The 22,494-nt window shown below is 36.2% G+C and overlaps 1 protein-coding gene across 1 annotated transcript; it reads left to right on the plus strand.

Moving 5' to 3' along the window:
- The first annotated feature begins 201 nt into the window (after positions 1 to 201).
- LOC137410569 (elongator complex protein 3) lies at positions 202 to 22,413 on the plus strand. Its single transcript, XM_068096006.1, has 14 exons — positions 202 to 355; positions 5,064 to 5,166; positions 5,633 to 5,723; positions 10,250 to 10,297; positions 11,153 to 11,223; positions 11,475 to 11,637; positions 15,668 to 15,792; positions 16,232 to 16,393; positions 16,470 to 16,596; positions 18,520 to 18,713; positions 18,801 to 18,957; positions 20,261 to 20,488; positions 20,658 to 20,739; positions 21,998 to 22,413. The coding sequence occupies exons 1-14, from the start codon at positions 337 to 339 to the stop codon at positions 22,069 to 22,071; spliced, it is 1,644 nt and encodes a 547-aa protein (XP_067952107.1). The 5' UTR covers positions 202 to 336; the 3' UTR covers positions 22,072 to 22,413.
- Positions 22,414 to 22,494: the final 81 nt, after the last annotated feature.

Raw genomic sequence — 22,494 nt, forward strand, 5'->3', positions numbered from 1 at the left:
CAAAGTTTAAGCTGGAACAGCGATAGTTCTCGTTAGTTTAATTCTTACTCATATCGCCGCACTTCATCAACGTCTGTCGCTTCGTGTTAGTTATGGTTTTAACTCGAGTAAATGTGTAGTTTTCGGTGACAAGCAATAAATACTACTCTATGATTAATGCACCAAGTGCTCCAGTCGCGATCTACTGAATGACGACGAAACCATCAATACGAAGGCATTTTTCACAACGTGACCGTATTGTAGGGTAGATTTTACCATTCTACAGCACTGTGGAATTGGCATTAACCAACTCCTTGGTGGCACAAGGAGGAACAAAATTGGACTCCATCATTAATCATGGGGAAAAATTTAAAACGTATGTCTATCACTGACAGGTATTCTTTCTCATTACGTCAGCCGTTTTTAGCAACTCGGCGGGTAGACGTACTATTTCGGTTTAAACCAATAAAGATATTATTCATTTTTGTGGGTTTCATTAAGCGTCTCATATGTTACCCCTTTCCATATTTTGTAAACTGTTTTATAATTATAAGTTCCTAGAACTAAAACACCGATTAAGTAGTTCTAAGTATGTTGTATATTAGGGCCCTGTCAACTGTAACCATCAGGACTTGTGTTCGTCGCTTATTTGCTTTACTCCGAGGTTAAATATTGCCATATTTTTACATATACTCCAATCTATAATTGGAACAACAAGTGGTGATAACCCTGATTCCTAACATTATCTGACAGCTGAATTTTCAAATTGTCTACAATGGAATCTAATTGGCTATTTAGAGTTCGGTGAATTTTTTGCAAACATAACTAGAGCTTCAAAAAATACTTAACACTATTGAAAATTTTGCTGATTAAAATACATCAGTTTAAAATAATCGGTATTTATTCTTTCCTGTCCCAAGAGGGCAAGTGCTTCAAGTAATGTGAGTCTCAAAGCATTCTGTTTTTAATATTGCCTAAAAGCTAAATATTGGCAAGTACACTCTTTTTCTTTAAACTTGGTATCAGCATATTTTTAACAACTTAGCAATGTTCACGTGTTCTGTCAAACCTGCACAAGCACTTTAAATTACATAATTTTATTATCATATATTTCAATACATCAGAGTCTTGGCTTTCAAATGAGCCTATATTCAATACACAAAGAAAAATAGAATTATGAAAAACAGGGTGTCAAAAGTATGTCCTTCAATAAAAAAAACACTTGGTTGCGGTTCCCACAATGTGATGTCATAATTATCATTTAGCCTTAGGTCGTCGATACCTTTCGCTGCCATTGAGGCTGCGCTTTTCTGTGACAATCGGTGCTGTTAAACCCAGAGAGCGCTAATAATAAACTAGGGTTCTAGATAATCAACAATGCCCTGCGATCGTGCTAATTCCCGACCAATACAAACACATGTTCTAGGTTAATTAATTATGCTTCAATAAATATGCTGTCGTTGATAAAGGTAATGAAATCACATCGATTAAATTCTGACCTGCAGTGGCGTGGCCATAGGACTATATGTCAATTGCACTTTTGCGAGATCATGCAATGCTTGAAATTTATTAGTTTCAGTCATGCCCCTCAACATCACAATAAAAAGAGAGGGCTAGTGCATAATATCACCAGGAAAACATAGTATTGTGCTTGGAAACTGAGTTATTTATCATAGAAATAATCTGTACATGGAGAGCTAATGACACTGATTCCTTTGTCATTTCCATTGGTTCTCTGTAGTTGTCCTACCTTCGCCTGCCACTAGCATCATTATCGTAGTTGATAAATATAAGCGGTAGGAAATAAAATAAGCGGTAGGAAATAAAATAAGCGGTAAGAGCACACAACACCGAATATGAAAATTGTGACGTCACAATCTTCAACCCTATACAATTGAACATATAGCTGCGATAGAGCTCTGAGGAAATCCTATAAACACCAACCAATGTCTGTCTCACCATGTCAAACAATGGCTCATTTGAAAGCCAAGATATTGAAGAACCTGAATAAGCTGAAACAGTACATATGTATTGATGTGCTTTAAGCACAGGTCAACCATCACCTATCAAAATTTATTTTTAAAGGTTGACTTGCAACAAAATTCACATTACAATTATTTGGTATCATAAGATTCACCATGTCTTACTCTGTTGTGTTGTAGGTGCCAAATATGTGGAAATGTGATTACAAGCTCTTAAAAGCTCAAAACGAACAGTTAATCGCAGCCACGCGAGACCGCCGTAGTTTGGATTCTCTTTCCAAAACGGCTCAAATGTGACGCATTTGTGAGAGATGGTTTCTGTTTACATTTTCATGCAACCTTATTCGTCGAAATATTTTCACAAATATACTTCACGCATTCAATAAAACCATGTCTATTGTTCTTACGCATCTGTTTTATCATCATTGTAATGCTGTCACTTTTAGCACTGATATCTTATAACTTACCGTAAAAATTCATTTAACTTTTTAACCTTACCTCGAAGGAGTACATATCATTGTCTGATAATAATGACGAAAAGTTCTGCAAAAATTATTTGCGAAGTATTGGGTCACATGATCAGATTACGACTTGACAATTAGACCAGGCCGAAACAAAACTGTAAAGTATCGAGCATCTATATTTGATACGGGATCTTTGGTAAAACCCGAAGTGTTTGTCATAAACTAGTACTACGATAAGTTTTATATTGAGCTTTGTATTGGCCTTTCAATTCGCGTGAAAACATACGTGACAAGACAATAACCAAATTCCGTGGCTATGTCATCGAAATAAAGAGATTCCAATCTACGGCGGCTTTTAGTTTTTGAATTTTTAAGAGCTTGTAATCACATTTCCACATATTTGGCACTTGCAACACAACAGAGTAAGATATGGTGAATCTTTTGATACCAAATAACTGTAATGTGAATTTTGTTGCAAGTCAACCTTTAAAGGCTCGTTTTCAAATCATAGCATACCGTTAAACCTCTAATTGAATGTCATGGCGCTTTATTGTCCAACCCTTCCTCTATAGCGGCGGTAAGAATGGCTCGTGAGAATTTTCGGAAGATATATTTATCCCTATTACGGGCGAAGCGAATGTCGCCTATATTTTGCTTTCTTTATTCGGTGGAGCCGATATTAAACCTTTTGGATGCAATAAATCTGCTAACTTACCTCAACTTGTTAACTTGTCAAAGATCTCTTAACAAATGTGCTTCAAGGAATTGATAAATATCTTTACCAGTTGATATCTACTGTTTGCAATTAACTTGCAATGATATTATAGCCTGTGTCCTTCTTTGCTAGTTGTTGGCATTTTCAATTTTTATTGCATAAAAATTTAAAGACGTTTTCAGTTGATATCTATATTTAACACTGTTGAACAAAAGCCTATTGCACTCACTTATAAGTTTACTACAGGTTCCAGCCGAAACTAGCTTTTTATGAGCAATAGAAGTGGAGTTATGAGCATCGATCCATTGTAAGCCGTGTTAAGATAGCCGCAAGGATGCTACATGTATTAAATAACATGCTATAAATCTGCATATTTGTAAGTTATGCAATAATAATCTATCAAATGATACAAATATATATTCATGAACAAGTGACATAAACGAACCACACTTATATTACATCCATAAACAAAAATTACCATTTTTAAAATAAAAATATTTCCACCGTTTGCTCGGATAGCTGCGTTCTGATTCTTGTTTTCAATGGAACGAACATCTTCTAGTTGTCCAATACTTTCCACGATGTTTTCTGGCCTCAATTCTTCTTCTGTATTGCTCAACTATTCGATATCAGCGTCCAAACAATTTCCGGCAGGGCAAAACTTTCACGCACTGCGTTTAACCCTGATGCAACGCGTAAGTTTGCTCGCTAATGTAACCTTTAGTCCAAAACTTGCGAACCAGTTTTTATATGCATGTCCTTCAAAGTTTCACGACCGTGTTAAACAAGGAACTACCATTAGCCGGAGACCGAAGTCATTTCTATGGCGTTGCCTTCAAAGTTCCATCCACCATCGTAAATTTAAACCGTTTTTTATATATTTACATGTTATTTGAAGTATCAGGACCGCGTTAAACAAGGAACCAATATTAGCCTGAGACAGTAATTAGTACTAATTACCGATATTTCTATAGCGTTGCTTTGAAAGTTCATTTACCATCGTGAATTTAAGCAGTCTTTTTATATACATGTATGTAGGCTACTTCGAAGTAGCAAGACCGCGTTAAACAGAAAACTGCTACTACTAGCCTGAGACCGTTATTGATTATTGCTATGGTGTTGCTTTAGGAGTTTTAATGGGAAAAAACTAAAGCTTAGGAATTGGACAACGAGAGAATTAATTGTTATTGATATAAACGATTCATTATTAATATGATTTTGTGGACACTTTCCTACTGATCAGTTGATATTATTGGCTCGTAAAGATCAAATAATGTCAAAGTGGTAGTCAAATGGAGGCGGCGTTCAATTGGAGAGTGGCGGTCTATTTTTCAACCCTTCTCTCAGGTTGGCGGTCTATTGGAGGTGGCATTCAAATAGAGGTGGCGTTTAATTAGAGGTTTTACGGCACTTTCGTTTAGATTACTTTGTAACGGCATCTAATCCGATAACGACTCATCGTATGCTTTGCTGGTGCATAATGAAGGTATAGCCTTTTCCATCAGCCACTTGTTGCACCAGTTGGCAAACAAGCAAAAATATTAGTCATATTTATTTGAACTTACTTTGTATTATTTTGCTTGCTAGCATCTTTAGATTTGAAGAAAATATTTATAAGTGTGAAAGACTATAGCAGTTATTCATACCACTCAATTATGTTGAAAATTAGAGATGATGTAGGCTACCGATTGTTCTTGAATAACAATAAGATAAATTTATGCTATATTTTGCAATTTATTAAAAACTGATTCAATACAGAATGTTTCTGCCCACCTGTTGAATCATTGATAAAATTTACTGATGACAAGAGAAAATTACTGGTTTGAAGTGCGTCACAGCGTGCAAGGGAAGACCACAAATTTGGTATTTTCACCTCAAGCTGTTGACCATTTGACCAGTTTTTTATGCAATCCTTTCTCACAGCTACCGACATGTCCAAGGAACAGCTTATGATGCTCTGCATTTCTGACATTATATCACAGCTGCTTGATGCTCATAGAAAAGGAAGCGATGTCAACCTGAACAGGTAGACTTATCCATCATGTTGGTGCATGACACTTTTTGAGACGCTATACAAAAAAAAGATTCAACTTGCTTAATGGATTTTATATGTTAAGATAATCTACAGTTTCAAGTTTTCATCATCTTCAATAGTGCTCAATAATCTTAGACATCATGCATTATATCGTTTAGATATTGCTTTTTTGCAATAAAGTCAAACATTTTTTATTTGAACATTCACTATCCATATTCACAAGTATGCAATTCATTAGTGTATCATATCAACAGTACTTGGAAATATTGAAAGCTCCTTTCCGGTTGGAAAGTTGTTTTACGTTTTCCAAAAACATACATAGTATTCTGTTAAATTGCCTTATTTTCACCCTTGCTGCGTATTTTTATGAATGACGAATATGATCTAGATTTCTAGATCATGATCACCATTCATTAAAATATAGGTGGTCAACTATAAACTAAGCATTGCTTTGTAGATTAAAAACTAAGGCATCTAGTAAATATGGACTGTCATCTCAGCCACGACTTGTGGATATCATCGCTGCTGTACCCCAGCAACATAAAAAGGTACCCTAAGATAATTATTTGGTTTACTATGCATGCAGTATACATGTATGCATATAATACGTGTATACATATACGCATATATGCCTACACATTTATACATGTATTTATTTGTGTATATATACCGTAAAAGCTCTATTTGAACGCCATGGTGATCTATTTTTCAAACCCTTCCACTATAGTGGTGGTCAAATAGAGGTGGCGTACAAATAGAGGCTGCTGCTGTATTTTTCAAATTGCTCGTCAGAATTTTGGGGGGTATAAGTTTTACGCCTATATTTTACACTCTCCTTTGGACAGAGCTGCATGTACATTAAGCCTTATAGATACAAAAAAATGTTAACTTACCTCCCACTTGCCGAAGCTCTCTAAATAAATGCATTGGAAGCGAAGAACTATATTTACTAGCTGATATCTAATGCATGCAATTAACTCGTGATGATATTATAGCCTGTGCCCCGCTTTGCAATTTGTTTGAGCTTTCAATTTTTATTTCATTACAAGTTTCAAGGCATAATTTCATTTTACGATTATGTTTAACAATGTTGCATAAAAAGCTGAAATCTTATTGCACTCACTGATATGTTTGCTACAGTTTGCAGCCAAAACTGACTTTTTATGGGCAATGGAAGAGTTGTGGGCGTTGATTCATCAGCCAAGCTAAGATAACCGCAAGGAAGCTATCAAATAATATGCTATAAATCGGAAAATTTAGAAGTGCTATGCAAATATTTATGCAAGAAAAAGTGACATGAACAAACCATATTTATAATTCACACTAAAACAAAAATTAACAGTTTCGAAACAAAAGTATTTGCACCATATGCCAGTCAATTGGGTTCTGATTGTTGCTTGTTGTTATTCTGACTATTCAATACCTTCCACAATGTCTTCTGACCTCAACTTTTCTTCTGCACTGCTGAACTAGTTGATATTAGCGTCCAAACAATTATTTCAGCAGAGCAAAACTTTTACATTTGGACTTACATTAACTTTTGCCACTTGGGCGTTGCATTTGGTACAAATGCAACGCTTAAGATCTGCTCGCTAAGCACAATTATTAGCCAAAAACTAGTCGGTCATATACCATTTTCAATGTAAGCCGTTTTTTACATCAGTCGAAGTATCAAGAATGCGTTAAACAAGGAACTACTATTAGCCTAATACAGTTGCAATATTTCTATGTGCTTGGTTTAAAAGTTTCAACAAAAAAACCAAACAGCTTTTGAGTTGGGAGACAAGCTTTAATAAGAACAGAAACCACAAAAGAGTTAATTGTCATTGGTGAACTGAGTCGATATTAGTATGGTTTTGTGGACACTTTTCTGGTGATCAATTGCTATTATTGGTTCATGAATATCAAAGCATGTCAAAGCGGCATTCAAATGGAAGTGGTGTTCAATTAAAGGGTGACACTATTTTTCAACCCTTATTCTACAGTGGCGATCAAATAGAGGTAACGTTCAAATAAAGGTGGCGTTCAATTAGAGGTTTCAAGATATGTATATATATATTTATATATATACATATCTTGAAACCTCTAATTGAACGCCACCTGTATATATATATTTATATATATATATATATACAGTCAAACACGTCAAGTACCGTAAGTCCTCGTGCTCAAGCCGCGCGGCTTGTGCTCAAAAACAGATGACTCACGAAAGAAAAAAGAATCCTCCAACAAGCCGCCTGCGGTATCTAGCTGCCCTTACCAACAAGCCGCATATGCCCACAGACCGCAACTAGCGACTGAGGTTTTGTCGTCCTTGACCCCTTCGGAAGCGAAAGTGTTGAGACAGGTTTCAATATATCCCCGTCCTCTTGAATAAATAAACAGGCTACATCAGTACACGTGAAAAGATTTTTCTTTTACTTCCAAGTTCGAATTAAAATTCCTGAACCTTGCATCAAGAACTTACTTGCCTAGTCCCAGCTAGATTTTTATCTGCTTTGACGTCCGCAGGTATTAACACACTCCCAACCGCTTGTCTCTCACTCGTGCGTCACGAATTCATATCGAATTACAGCGATAAATTCTTCTTTAGTCTAAAGTATTCCATAAACATGACCTTGAAAATAAACGAGTAGGTCGCCAAAACCCCGTACATAAAAGTGTATCATGACTGCGATTCTATGGTTATAGCGCGGAACTGTGCAAAGACCACATTTAACGAGAAGCCGCCCTAAGCCCCACGTAAGTTTTAAAAACTTGGCTTTAGACGCGGTCTATGACCTTGCACCAGAAGCCGCGCCCAACGTCAAGCCGCGTGGCTTGAGCATAAGGACTTACGGTATACAGCTCGAACACATTGTTCACTCGAACGGATTCGTTCAGTCCATTTTCATGCAATGATAAATTGCTTTAGATAGCTCGAACTTATCATCATTATCTTGAACAGTTTTTGGCCCACGGCTACCGAGACGGTTGTTATCATTTTAGAATATTACTTTATTCCATGCCATAGACATGAACATCAACTTTTAGCAGTTTTTAGGCGTCACTATTATCACCATCGGCAAAATAATTCTGACTTTTCTAAAGGTTTGCAAAAGGTCTAATTTTACCAAACATCCACTTTGCGAGGGTCTTTTGAAAACAGATGATAGCGTGGAAACCTTCGAATAAACCTAATGTCGAATCGGCAAAATTTATCTTGGTTAAAATGCTCAGAAGAAAAATATGTCTGGTTTTCCGAGTGTTTTAACCGCTATCAAGTTTTGACAATTTTAATCTTAAAATGTGCTGGCAGTCACATCACCTAGAACAACAAACCAATCTCAAGGGATAGAAAAGTATCTGTAATTTCCGATGAAATTTTTTAAAAGTTCACATGAGAGGTCTTTCAACTTGCAGCGAGCAATCTATTCTTTTGATTTATATATACACTGTGGCTTGTATACGTATATACTGGTAAATACATGCACTTGTGACAGTGCTCTGATAACTCTAATAATTTCGCTCAGTCCGTGAAGTTTGAGTTGTCTATATTTGACTGTATATACATGTATATATATATATATATATATATATATATATATATATATTTCTCAAAGTATGTGTGTCATTCCAGCTTAAGCCATTAAAATCTTGGAATAAACAATCTGTAACGCAAAAGATTTGATCTTGAACCCTCCCGTTTATTAGTCCGATCCCTTACTATTTCAGCCACACAAGCCTGAAGAATTCACTAGGCAATATATGTTACTATATGGGAGCAAATAGACCTTTGGGCACGACTCAAAGTGATGGCGCAACAGTAGCTCTTATTAGTAAGCTTACTCAAATTATCCATTAATAATGTGCCAGGCTAATAGCAAGTAGCAGGCAGCTCTCATTACCTTTCATTGTTTATAAGCTGATTTTTAATACACTAGCAACGCCGGATAGCACAGCTAGTATATATATATATAAATGTAGATAAATAGGTTGACGAATAGATAAGTTGATAGACAGATAAATAGATAAACTGATAAATAGACTGGTAAATATACAGATAGGATACAGATAGATTGATACAGGTAAACTGATAGACACGTAAATAGACAGATAGATAGGCAGGTAGATATACAGATAGATAGATATACAAATATGTAGATCTATCTGTCTATCAAAGTCTATATACCATAAAGTTTCTATTTGAGCGCCATCGCGCCGTATTTTTCAACCCTTTTCTCATGGCGGCAACCTATTAAAAGGAATTTCAAATGGAAGGCGGCGCTATATTTTTCGACTAACTGGTCAAAAGTTTGCGACTTGAAATTTACTGTTTTACAGGCGATGTTAATGTTGCCTATATTTTGTCCCTTTTTGGAAAAGCCACATTAGTGCTTTCGGCCTCAACATTTTTGCTAAACGGTTTTTCAAATGTTACATGTTAAATGTTCAAGGTCATAAAATTATGCCACAAATGTAAACAACAAAACACATGGTTGGTAGGAAATGGTAGTGCTCAGCTTGCCCCGATGCTCAACTTAACCCACACTCCCCTACCATTTTGTGAACAATTTTCTACTGTTCATTTTCAATTATTAGGTTCGTTAGATCAAGCATAATGAATGTCGAAGTGGTGGTGTAGTAAAGGTTGCGTTTAATCAAAATTGGCATTCAAATAAAGGTTTTACAGTATATACAGTATGTATCCATATATACACTTCGATTTGAGTTTCCAACCTCTGTTTGTTTCAGAAGGCTGTTTAAAAACAATTTTTCCATTACAAATAAGATAAATAGTTTTAATTGGTTGCAAAATTAGAATCCACGTTTTTAACAAACTTCACATTCGTTTGTATATGAAAGACCACTTTAGGTATATCTATTAGGAGTTTAATTGCTGGTTCTATTAATTAATAGATAAATAGAATAATGGTAGCAGATACGGATAACTCTCAAGTCCAGGTAGGGACAAGTTTCCAGGCCAGGCGTCCTAGACTGACACCAACACTTGGATGTTTCACTGATGCAATTTTTTTTTGTGACGATTTAATCATGATTGACAGTGCATATATATTTAGGCATGTGCTTGCAGGTGCTTGTGCCCAAACTGAAAGCAAAACCAATCCGCACCGCTAGCGGGGTAAGCAAATACGCTACTGGATTCATACTTCTGCTTGCCCATCTTTATAATTTAGATCTCATACATTATTCTGGCTGAAAAATTTTCCTGCTGGTTTTATGCTATAACTAACAGGAGGTAAGATTTCACCATGATGATCCTATGGGAAAAATGTGAAAAGTCATGTGTTTCTTTATGCACTGCTTTCATCAGCACTAATAGTTTTTTCCTTTTCATAGCCCATCTTCTTGAACCATATAGTCAAATGCTGCATGGTAAATACATAATTCTGTGTTATTGAAAGCCCAACAGCTTTTATGGCTACATTATATAATACTAGCTTCTTTACATGTCATCTTCTGCTGTCTGCCATGGAATGATCAAAATATTTTTAAAGTGAAATGAAAATGGAGTTATGGCAATGCTGCACAAGCTTCTGAGAGGGTTGTAACTGTCGTGCATATAATTATTTATGTTTAATATTTAGGAGAGTTTGTTTAGCGCTCAGCAGAGAAAGCTCAAGAGAATTTTCTCACACATACATAGGACGATATATCTCCATTATCTTTTCATGAAAGCATGACAGAAAATGAGCAGCCATTCGATCTATTGTTTATTTAACCACATCGTCTTCATTTGCGAGTTGTTGATTTTGAAATCATCTGGCAGTTAAGTTTTTTGCACTAGTAATTTTCTAAAACTTATAATGCTAGTGTTGTAAGTGTAGTGATATTTTACTTAGATTGCTATATCGGTGATGTTTCTCTCTGGTGGTGGAATTGTTGTAAATTATTATACTATACAATTGTCTCTAAAATATATTGTGTAAGACCTCTATTCATTCAGGCCTAACTGCTATGTAAATGTCTATTACAGATAGCGGTTGTAGCAGTCATGTGCAAGCCACATCGATGTCCACACATTGCCATGACAGGAAATATTTGTGTGTAAGTTGATTGTCAACGTAAATATGAACTGATAATCCGCTGACGTAGGTCAATTAAATGATTAGTAAGTTTTTCATCAACTCTCAATTCGATCAGAAAAAAGCCTCTGATAACCAAAATATTCAGTACTTCACTCTTATTCTTATTGAACACTCGCACCTTGTTGTGTGGTTAACTGGTGAGAAAACCTTACTAGCGCATGCATATCTCCCGATAGTAATGTCGGGGCTAGTACCGACCATCCCTTGCAGATACTGCCCTGGAGGGCCTGACTCTGATTTCGAGTACTCCACGCAGTCATACACGGGCTATGAACCAACATCAATGAGAGCAATACGAGCACGCTACAATCCCTACCTACAAACTAGACATAGAGTGGAGCAGCTTGCTCAGCTTGGACACAGCGTTGACAAGGTTGGAAGTCATTGTTTGCTGTTTTTCCCTCAGTCATATTCTTATACCCTACAGGATGAAAATATTCGTTGGTCATAAAAATTCGCGATTTCGCGAACAGTCAATCTCGCGAATTATTAAATTCCGTGAATAATTAGTTCTATTTTTAATCACAAGAGAGAATAACTACTGCATCAAATTGAAAACTAGTCGCTAGCCTAGTTTTTAATATAAATACTAAATGTAATTGAGTTCCAAAACATTTTTAAAATCGTTGCCTGAGCTTTGAGCTAACATCATTGCCAATGCATCACATTTATTTACAAAATTATTCGAGGTTGTCACAAGATATGCAGAATGGCATCATCGCGAAAATAGCCGCTAGGCAGAAGTACTAAACGTAGCCGAGTTCCAAAACTTCTTTAAAATCATCGCCAGGCTTCGAGCTTTATTGCCATTGCGTCAAACTTTACAAAATTACTCAAAGTTTTCACAAGTTATTCGGCATGGCTTCAGCATCGCAAAAAAGCTCTCCTAGTCTTTTTACATTAAAATCAACTCCATCAATCTCCAATACCAAAGTCGAGGACGATCATGATTCTGATCTGAACATTATGGTATGTATTTGATTTGCAGTGCAGCTACGTTTGTTCATAATCAACTGCATTAGTTAATTCTTTTGTTTAAAAACTGATCGCTTTCATTAAATACTTCAGCTATTGTTTTTGTACTTCCTTAACACTCGTTAATATTTTTTCTTTTTTGTGTTTACTGCAGATTGAGAATGAAACAACCTACTCCGATTACGAAAACTAGAGACAAGTAGTAATATTCATCAAGGCAGGAATATTGGCAGAGAAGCAACCAGTCAACCTAGACCCCTTCATCGACTACAACTCCATGATATCGCTGCAGGGAACATGATTAAATTATATATTTTATTTCATGTATAGATATATTATAATTTATTACAAACTTGAGTGTACAAATAAAATATTTCAAATACAAATAAAATTTTACAAACGATGAATGGAGTAAATATAAACAGTTTAGTCCATATGGCCGTTGTCTAGCAATAAAATTAAACTAGTACTCTTGATATGTAAATACTAGTGTGTAATGGTGCTTTCTGATTAGTTATTTTGGTAATAGCAGCTCTGTCGCTGTCACTGTATTGGGTAGATGTTGAAGGCGATTCTCTCGCTACTACATGGCTGGTAAGGAAGTTATCATCAGAACTCTCCTCGTTGCTTACTATTGCAAAGTTCTGCCGGTTGGCCAAAGATTTGTGCTCGTAAAGGCGTTTTTGTTCCTTTTCTAAAAACAGATATATTCTTCTCGTAAGTAGCTGCGGTCACTTCAACCTCAATTTCCAGACCTCCCTGAATGATTGGTGATCTTCTAAAAATGACATCTACCACCCTTGCAATCATTGTTCTTCGGTGTATGATGAAAAATCTCTCTCTCACACTAAAACAAATAATGAAGCCGTAAGGATGAAAAAAATAAGTATTGCATTTTACCGAAGAACCAAAGTAAAATTCAACTAATTTAGTAAATGTGAAAAGCTCATCACTTACCACAAGTTGTTGGCTTATCAAAGGCCTCCAAAGCGATGAATATTCGTGAAAACATCTGGACGCAGCAAAAATTGTTTACCGTAGCTTAGCATGATCGCCTCGCAGTTGTAAGCTAATTATAGACAGGAATACGCGGTGTGCGCATGCGTAGGAATAACTCTATTATTAGCCGCAATAGAATTAACTTTTCCTAGAGAGTGGCAGTTTTCAGCCGCGAATAAATTCATCCGTGAATATGCATGAAAAGACAATTTTCGCGAAATATAACTCAGCGAGTAAATTCATCCTGTAGGATAATCTATATATATATATATATACCTGCTGATTGCCCGGTGTTGCCTGGTAATAAAAAAGGTCTTTGCATGAAAATTTATTTTCATTTAACATATATGTATATATATAACAACAGTTACCATTTTAACTTTCGAACTTCACATCATGAGAAAAGTGTTTTGTGCAGCTCAAATAAATTAAGAGAAAAACTACAACAACTGTGAAGTTGTTGACGTGTGAAATAATTAGCAAGTAATGGCTAAAAAAAGTCTGTTTCACCACGATTACAATGAAAAATTGTTTTGTGTACAATTATATTGTTTTAATTTGTTTCAGTGTTGGCATCATAAGGCGAGAATGTTGTATAGACAGGTATAGAAGCTCATAGTAATTATCTAATGCAAACACCCCCTGGTGAAAATTATCAAAGTTTTATATACGTACTGTACATATTAAAAATCAGTAACAAAATGATATATTGACCTTACTAGGTGTGGAGGTGTAATGGAGGTTTTACAGTATGTTACAACAATGTCGCAGGATTATTTTGCAGAATGCTGTGTAAAAACATTATTGTAGCGCCCTATAGCCCAACTAACAATTTTATGTTCCCATTTGTTATGTGGATGTTTACACTGCAACATTCCAAAGTAACTTTCCTGTAACATTGCAGGGATATAATTTAAAAGTCAAAATGATGTCACGCAGTAATGTTCCAGTTACATTGCAAGTCAATGTTATGTGGATGTTCATGCTCAAACATTCCAAACTAACTTTCCTGGAACATTGCTGGGACATTCAATGCAATGTTCTCTAACAACGTTATGGTAACGTTAGCAAAGTTTATTCTTGTAACATTCTGCCTGGAATGTTACAGAAACGCATAATTTATTTTTCTGAAGTTGTCGCCCTTTGATAATCAAATATTATTTAAAATGAAGCAAATCAAGTTTTATAAATTTTTTATTACAAATGTAAAAACGAGCATAATAATTTAGACAAATTATGTTAGTTTAAAGATATTTATGTAAAAAAATTGAGGTCATTAATTTTCAATTTTGGCATTTGATTACAAATATCACAAAAGTGACTAGGTTCCATTACAACCCTTGTTGCAATAGAGTGTGTTAGTTACAGCGTACGATTGTGACAAATTCATCACAACTGATTATACTAACTATGCTTTGATTTGGTTCTGTCTATTTTTATGTTGATAGTAATACACCATATAATACACTAACAATAAAATAATATCGAACAAATTGAAAATATTGCTTTAGAATCACTTGTGAATGGTAGTGCATATGGATAAATATGCTACTGTTTGTGCATTTACCTTTATACTTTTAATATTCCTTATAGCTCCAGGAAGAAACGTTGTAGGAAAGTAATGCTCAGTACATTATAGCAACGTTAGAGGAATATTCTGTGAAACGTTTTCAGAATGTTTGTAAATGTCTACGTATTTACATCCCGTTAATGTTCTGCCCGTAATAGTCCTTCGATGTTAGCTAATATCTTTGAGGCAACACCATGGGAGGAATGTTTGAGGAATATTATGTAGCATTCTCCCAATATTGTGAGAATGTAATGTGGGATCATTTGCTGAAAGATTGACTAGCAACAAAATTCACATTACAGTTACTTGGTATCAAAAGGTTCACCATGTCTTACTCTGTTGTGTTGTAGGTGCAAAAGGTTGATAAATGTGGAAATGTGGTTACAAGTTCTTAAAAGCTCAAAAACGAACAGTTAATCGCAGCCATCACGAAAATGGAAATCTCTCTCAAAATCACATTTCCACATATTTTGAACCTACAACACAGCAGAGTAAGACATGGTGAACCTTTTGATACCAAATAAATGTAATGTGAATTTTGTTGCAAGTCAATCTTGAACGTTCCAACAACGTACTTTTCACAATGTTTCTGGAAAGTTAAAAGGGTGTCTATGAATAATCTTGCAACAAGACGTGTCTGTGATTTTTCAGAGTATCCTCGGAACGTTTTAGGACTATAAAATTGTTAGTTGGGTGCTTTGTTTGCTGCAAATTACTGACACCCTGTTTCTTATGATATCTAGCTACTTCCTTTACTCGCATTTCTATTGAAACTTAAGAAACCAGCATGAGAGCACTAGCACTCGTGTTCATTCCAAAAGCCATTGAGCACTTGTTCTTATGTCTATATACCTTACAGATAGAATTCATTGTCATGGGAGGTACATTCATGTCTATGCCAGATGACTATAGAGACTTTTTCATAAGAAACTTGCATGATGCTCTCTCAGGTCACACAAGTAACAACGTGGAGGAAGCTGTAAGGTAGGATATTTTCTTTAAAATATATTTTAATTTCTCCTTTTGATAGGCTGGCTGCTTGTTGAAAAGTATCGGTAGCTGTGTTACCAATTGTCTGGTTATACGAGGTGATTATTCTATTCAATGAAACTTGTTTACTTTGGTTATTGCAAAGAAGCTTCATTATAGCTTCATTATAGAACAGAAAATGGCAAGATCGTAAGCTCTTAATTATTTTTATAGTTGGTGATTGAAAATTGTTGAATTGCTCGCAAAATCCTCTACCATGAACGCTTGCTCTTGAAACAGCATCATTGGCTCTCCATAAACTGTTGGACAAATATTTACATAGGCTAGTAGAAATCCTTATTTTTGGCATTTTTGCTGATGGTGGTCTCTTGAGTAGTTCTGGTGAAAGACGTAGTAAATTGGATTATGAGACTGTTTATACTCTATGAATCAGGTATTCAGAGAGAAGCAAGACTAAATGTATCGGAATTACAATAGAGACAAGGCCTGACTACTGCCTAAAAAGGCACCTAAGTGACATGCTCAAGTATGGCTGCACACGCCTTGAGATCGGAGTACAAAGCGTGTATGAAGATGTAGCGAGAGACACCAACAGGTAATTGTTTACTTGTGAATCCTATAGCATTTAGAGTTTGTGTTGCCATGTATATATAGTAATATGTGTGTTTTAGGGGGCACACAGTGCGGGCTGTCACAGAGTCCTTTCAGATGTCAAAAGATGCAGGTTTCAAAGTCGTAGCTCACATGATGCCTGACTTACCGAATGTTGACATCGATAGAGACATCGACCAGTTTATTGTGAGCTTTTCAACTTACCTGTTGCGAATAGCATATGTCATGATTTATATTGTGTCATGCCATCTCTACTTTCAGCCCCTTGCAAGAAGATATCTACATGATCACACTCCTCAAGTTACTTCCCGTATGTAATCATGTATATGTTAATCTCATGTATAAGTCAATAGGTGTTTGAGATAAACAATTGCATTGTTGTAGGTTTACACATGCATAAGTCTGGAATAATCATATTGCTTCTGAATCGATTTTTGCTATCCGGAGTAAAAACGTAATTTTCAAATTTTGAAGTATTTTTACTCGATTCAATAAATAGACTTCTTTGGCATGTTTTACATGCAGTTTGGGTTGACTCACTTACATCACTATTTGTGCAATGACTGCAAGCTAAAACACGAGTCAAGCGTTGCCTGTTCTCAATCATGTGTTTGCTAGTAAACAAACAGCTGAGCGAACATGTATAAAGCAAGGCCTATTTAACTGTACACGCTTTAGACTTTATTTGGAATTTACAGTTGTAAAATTTCATGTTCAACGATTTTTCAAATGTATTGTTAAATTTAAGACCGTCCGGTAGCACTATGGCACAACAATGGCGGTTGTCATGTGATGAGTGAAATTGTTGTCATAAGCTTGTTTACTGATAATATATACTGTATCTTCAGTGATAATTGATAATGGTAACTTTGTGCAGTAACTTTAATATTTACATGATGGCTAGTTAAATGCCCTACGTTGCGTGGAAATTAAATAGTTTTTTGCACAGAAAATATTTTATCTTTAATCAACATATACAAACATTTATACCAGTCTAACTTTTAAATGAAGGTGTTTGTTTATTGCTGTGTATCCGGCCAACGCATAATTCAAATATTTGAAAGTTCGAGGCACAGCTAAAACAGATTCTTTAAAAATATTTCTATCTTGTGCTACACATCCGTTCAATATTTAAAACAGATTTTGAACAGTGGCAGATAATGTGGTTGCCATTGGCTATGTTTTATTCCCTATGAATTTGGTAAACTTAAGATAATCTTAATCTTTACTATAATAAGAGCCGTGGCCATCCTCCTGTCTGGATATTAAGAAAAAAGATTGACTCTCCCAGGATTCGAACCCAAGAATCAAACCCGTACATTTGGATGCTCGGATGTTAAACCAAGTACACTACCACCAAACCATGCAGTCATCTTGCCATGACTTGGAATAACTGTGCATATGATCATTACACATCATGATCTCCCAGGGCGCATCAGACTGCAATCATTGTTTTTGGGGAAATCTGGGCACGTTTTCTTCTAGTAGTTTAAGCGTGCTAGTTCAAGTTCTTCTAGTAGCTTTTGCATGCAAATTTTAACCAATTACTATAGAAGTGTCATTATTTTGACAGTTTATTAACGCCTTGTACGTCGATGTGTATATTGATTGGATAATAACTAAGTTTTCTTTAATATTCACATTTTATTCAACTCGACAGCAATATGTCCATAAACATTACTCATGTATAAATTGACCCAAAAATTTACCTTGAAGTTGTCTCCCAAAAACTCAACTTCTAAATGAGTACATATAATGTGTACCATATACTATTTTCAAATTTTAACCCTGCTTTGCAGCGCTCCATGACAAAAGTGAATGTTGGCTGATAATGATTGCTCCTAATAATATTGAATGCCTGACCTTTATACGTTATAATTATCGTCAGTGACTATGACGAGGTTGCTTTTCCTCGCTCTGTTGAATTGAGAGATGAATCTAGTAGCTCATCATCTCTTCACATTCTCCGCATGCCCAAATTAACTATGTGCTCACATGAAAATTTCTACACAGTACACTGCATTCTTTTATCAATAATTTATATACTTCAATAACTATCTTTTGTCTAGCATCTCATAGCTTTTTAAACTGTCACTAAACTTTTTGCAGGAGTATTTTGAGAACCCTGCCTATAGGTCAGATGGACTCAAGCTCTACCCAACCCTTGTCATAAGAGGAACAGGCTTGTACGAGCTATGGAAAACAGGCCGGTACAAGTCTTACCCTCCAAGTGTTCTTATCGACCTTGTTGCTAGGATACTCGCGCTTGTTCCTCCATGGACCAGAGTTTATAGAGTGCAGCGGTGAGCCTCTCCTGTTCTCTATATATGAAAGATGCCTTTTACCATTTTTATGTGAAAGCATGTTGAACCCCTGTTTCTTCGCTATAGAGATATTCCCATGCCGCTTGTGACCTCTGGGGTGGAGCATGGCAACCTCCGTGAGCTCGCCTTGGCTCGTATGAAAGATCTTGGCACAGAGTGTCGAGATGTTAGAACTAGAGAAGTAGGAATACAGGAAATTCACCACAAAGTCCGTCCATATGAGGTAAATATTTCTCACAATATAGTTGCTTTCTGAAGCAACTAGGTACATATTGGAGTGGGCTTTTGTGGTAGCAGTATTCTCCTCTACCTTCCATATTTATTTCATTCTGGCCAGTTTTGTCACGCGATTTCTTAATAATTTTGCACAGAAAGCTATAATTGCTTATTAAAAAATCCGCGCCTCATGATTTGCTGAGGCACATGTGATCTTCGCAAGCTTCGTACAAATGGCGACTAGTTCTGCATTAATCGACTTGACTTATTTCCATAGCTAGACAATCATCCACAGCGATTGAAACTGGCTTATGTTTAGGCTTTAAGTTTAGAAAAAATTAAGTTAGCATACAAGCAATAAGCTGAATGAGATGACACACACTTGGGTGACTTAAATTCGTATTGATGGGCCTCTGCAAAACCCTTCATTGTTATTTTATCGCACTCACCGAGTCTCGTTTGATTCACTCCTGCTACAGCCTTCATAGTCGGGTTCTTTGTCACGGTAAGACTCAAGTCAACTTTTCTATGTGAAAATATAAATGTGTGAAATATGTTGGCTGAAATTTTAGCACTGACATCATTATCTAGATGGTATCCACCAAAATTCTTATTACAAACGGAATAGTGTATTCCATAATGTTAATAATTGAGCAACAAATTTGACCACTCTGAACTTACACCTTGCGCTGTTTCCCTACTATGTATATGTTGAAGTCACGCCTGTCAATTATTATTTTTTCAGTAGAAATTTATTAAAGGTTGTATAAAACAAGTTTCCAATTTTTTTAGAAAGCTGAATTTTTATAAGACAAACATGTCTACAGAGTGGCAACATTGTACATATTTATACTAGATATTTGTTGCCACTCGCCGTTGTGCTTAGCCTCGTGTTGTCTTACATAGCTAGATATGTTTATGCTAGAAATTTTGCTTGGATAATCACGATGCAAGTTGGCTTGTCATTTGCTTGTTTACACCCACAATTTGTAATGGGCCATTTCTTGACCATCAGGTGTTGGTCCATAAAATCAACCATAAAACAGCCGTTGGTTATAATGAATTACACTCTGCGTATTTACTTCCTTTTTAAAAATTTATTGCCAGTGTGTCTAAAGACAAGCTAAGGAAATAGGCAAGAAGTAGCGCACAATCATTGAAAATTTGTAATCGCTTTTTGTCAATCTGTTGCAACAAATCAAGTTCTCCCAGTACTGGTGTATGCTGTGTGATATGTTTTGCCGTTTACACATATGTGGTTTAGAATGGCACAATGACTTATCTTAAATGTACTTTTATTACTGTGCTAGGCGGAACTGGTAAGACGAGACTATGTTGCCAATGGAGGCTGGGAAACATTCATCTCCTATGAGGACCCTGAACAGGACATACTGATCGGCTTGCTCAGGCTACGAAAATGCTCGGAGGACACATTTAGGCCAGAGCTAAAAGGCGGCTGCTCAGTTGTGAGGGAGCTACATGTCTATGGCACTGCTGTGCCGGTTCACTCGAGAGACCCCAGCAAATTTCAACATCAAGTAGGTTTTATTTGACAAGACCGGTTTCTCTAGAATCCCATACGTTGATTGAACACTTTTGTTGAGGTGATTTGAATGAACCCTTGGTAGAAGATAGTCTATTAAAGTATTATATTATTGTCGATAAAGTAATATATGTATACATATATAAAGTCTGTTACCGCTGTAGGGATTCGGGATGCTGCTCATGGAAGAGGCTGAGAGAATAGCCCTGGATGAACATGGCAGCCATAAGATAGCTGTCATCTCAGGTGAGCAGCGCTGAGCAGGTATCCCAGTGCTCTGAACTAGTGCTGGGCACGAGTACTTCTTGGCCAACGAGTTTAGACTTGTCCCCTTCCGTTCGAGTTTTCGAGTGTCGGGTAGATGGTAGTACTTGGCACGCGTACTTCTTGGCCAACAAGTTTTTTGAGTTTCGGGTTTGCTGATACTGTTTTAGTCTAAAATTTTCAACCATCAGACATATCCTAAAATTTATAGTGCAATTATAATTCTATTCAATTTATTGTTTTTTACTATTTTCTAACGACCAAGATTCGTGCTCGCAGCCCTAACCCTTTGAAGTTTGAACCCCAACTGTGGGTCTTCAGGCATGGCATAGGGTGTGTCAGAATCTCTATCAGCCGGAATTCCGGCATTTGCATGGCTTTGCTTACAAAAGCCGTTTCTAAGTAACAGCGTGAACCAATCAAATTAATTTTTGCACAAGATATGAGACCAGAAATTTCACTTCCAGTTGTAACAGTTTTCAAGTATCTTTACTTACTTTGTTTTAGTAACAAATTTTATTTGAACGCGAAAATATTGAAAAAATTGACACGACTCGTTTGTTGGTAGGTCATAAATGATTGTGATGCAAGCAAAGAACTTTATAATACTAATTACAATTTTCCACTATATTTTGAGTCATAAAATAATGATGAACATGTGCTCAATGGATATGATGCTATTGTAAATGTTTTTAAGAGCTTTTAAAATCGTACAAACTTTATAGTTTTAGCCCGAACAATGGTAAAGTACTGTATTGTTTCTGTTTGATGACATTTGCTGTGGGTTGCCCGACTTTTTTCCTAGTGTTTTACCAAATGTCATTGTACTATGAGCACGTTCAGATATATATAATAAAAGTTTAAAAACTTGGGATCGTTGGACAGATTGCTCAGGGTTACTGACGCACATTAACAAAAAGGCCAGGGTTAAAAGGTCAGGGTTAACAGGCAGGTTATCAAACAGTGTTTAGAGCGCAGGGCGCAATAGACCGAGTTTTTGTCCACTCTAGTCGCCGAATTTGTGTACCAAAACTAGAACTCGCAAGATCGAAATACATTTATAAGTCTCTATTACCGGAGCAAGGAGAGAAGATAAACCTGCGAGTTCAACGCTTGTTATTACCCGTGCCCAACACTACTCTGAACAATGCCATATATTCCCTCGACTATCTGTCCTATTGTAGCATCAATCTCACTATAATTGGCAACGAAACCAAATGTGTGCATTTCACACTTTCAGGCGTGGGGACTCGCAACTATTACAGAAAGTTGGGCTATGAGTTGGAAGGCCCCTATATGGCAAAGGTGCTATGACATTCGGAGTGGGAAGTCTAAGCAACCAAGGAACGATGGTGACCTCGGCTTTGGTCACAGATCATTAAGCAATCTGCTGATGGGGTTGAACAGTTCTCAAGTTGCAACCAGGCTACAGCTATTGTTGATCTGGATCTGATGAGACGCTAATAAGAGAAGAGTTCTATTAAGCTAAAGGCAAATAAATGCTTAACGGGCAACTTTTATACCTTTGCAGTTTTAGCGGTGAAGGTTTCTATCACTAGTCAGTATATTATTTTACCTGCACACATAGGTATGCAGGGATACCTTCTAGAATGAGCAGTTACCAAACATGTGGTACAATAAATTGTTATTACTATACTCTTGTATTTAGCTCGCTTGTGATATTGACTGTGATCAGTAGGAGTTAGCAGAGAGACCTCTCAATTGCTAATTAGTTTT

This window comes from Watersipora subatra, chromosome 1, assembly GCF_963576615.1.
Source record: "Watersipora subatra chromosome 1, tzWatSuba1.1, whole genome shotgun sequence".
Classification (NCBI taxonomy): domain Eukaryota; kingdom Metazoa; phylum Bryozoa; class Gymnolaemata; order Cheilostomatida; family Watersiporidae; genus Watersipora; species Watersipora subatra.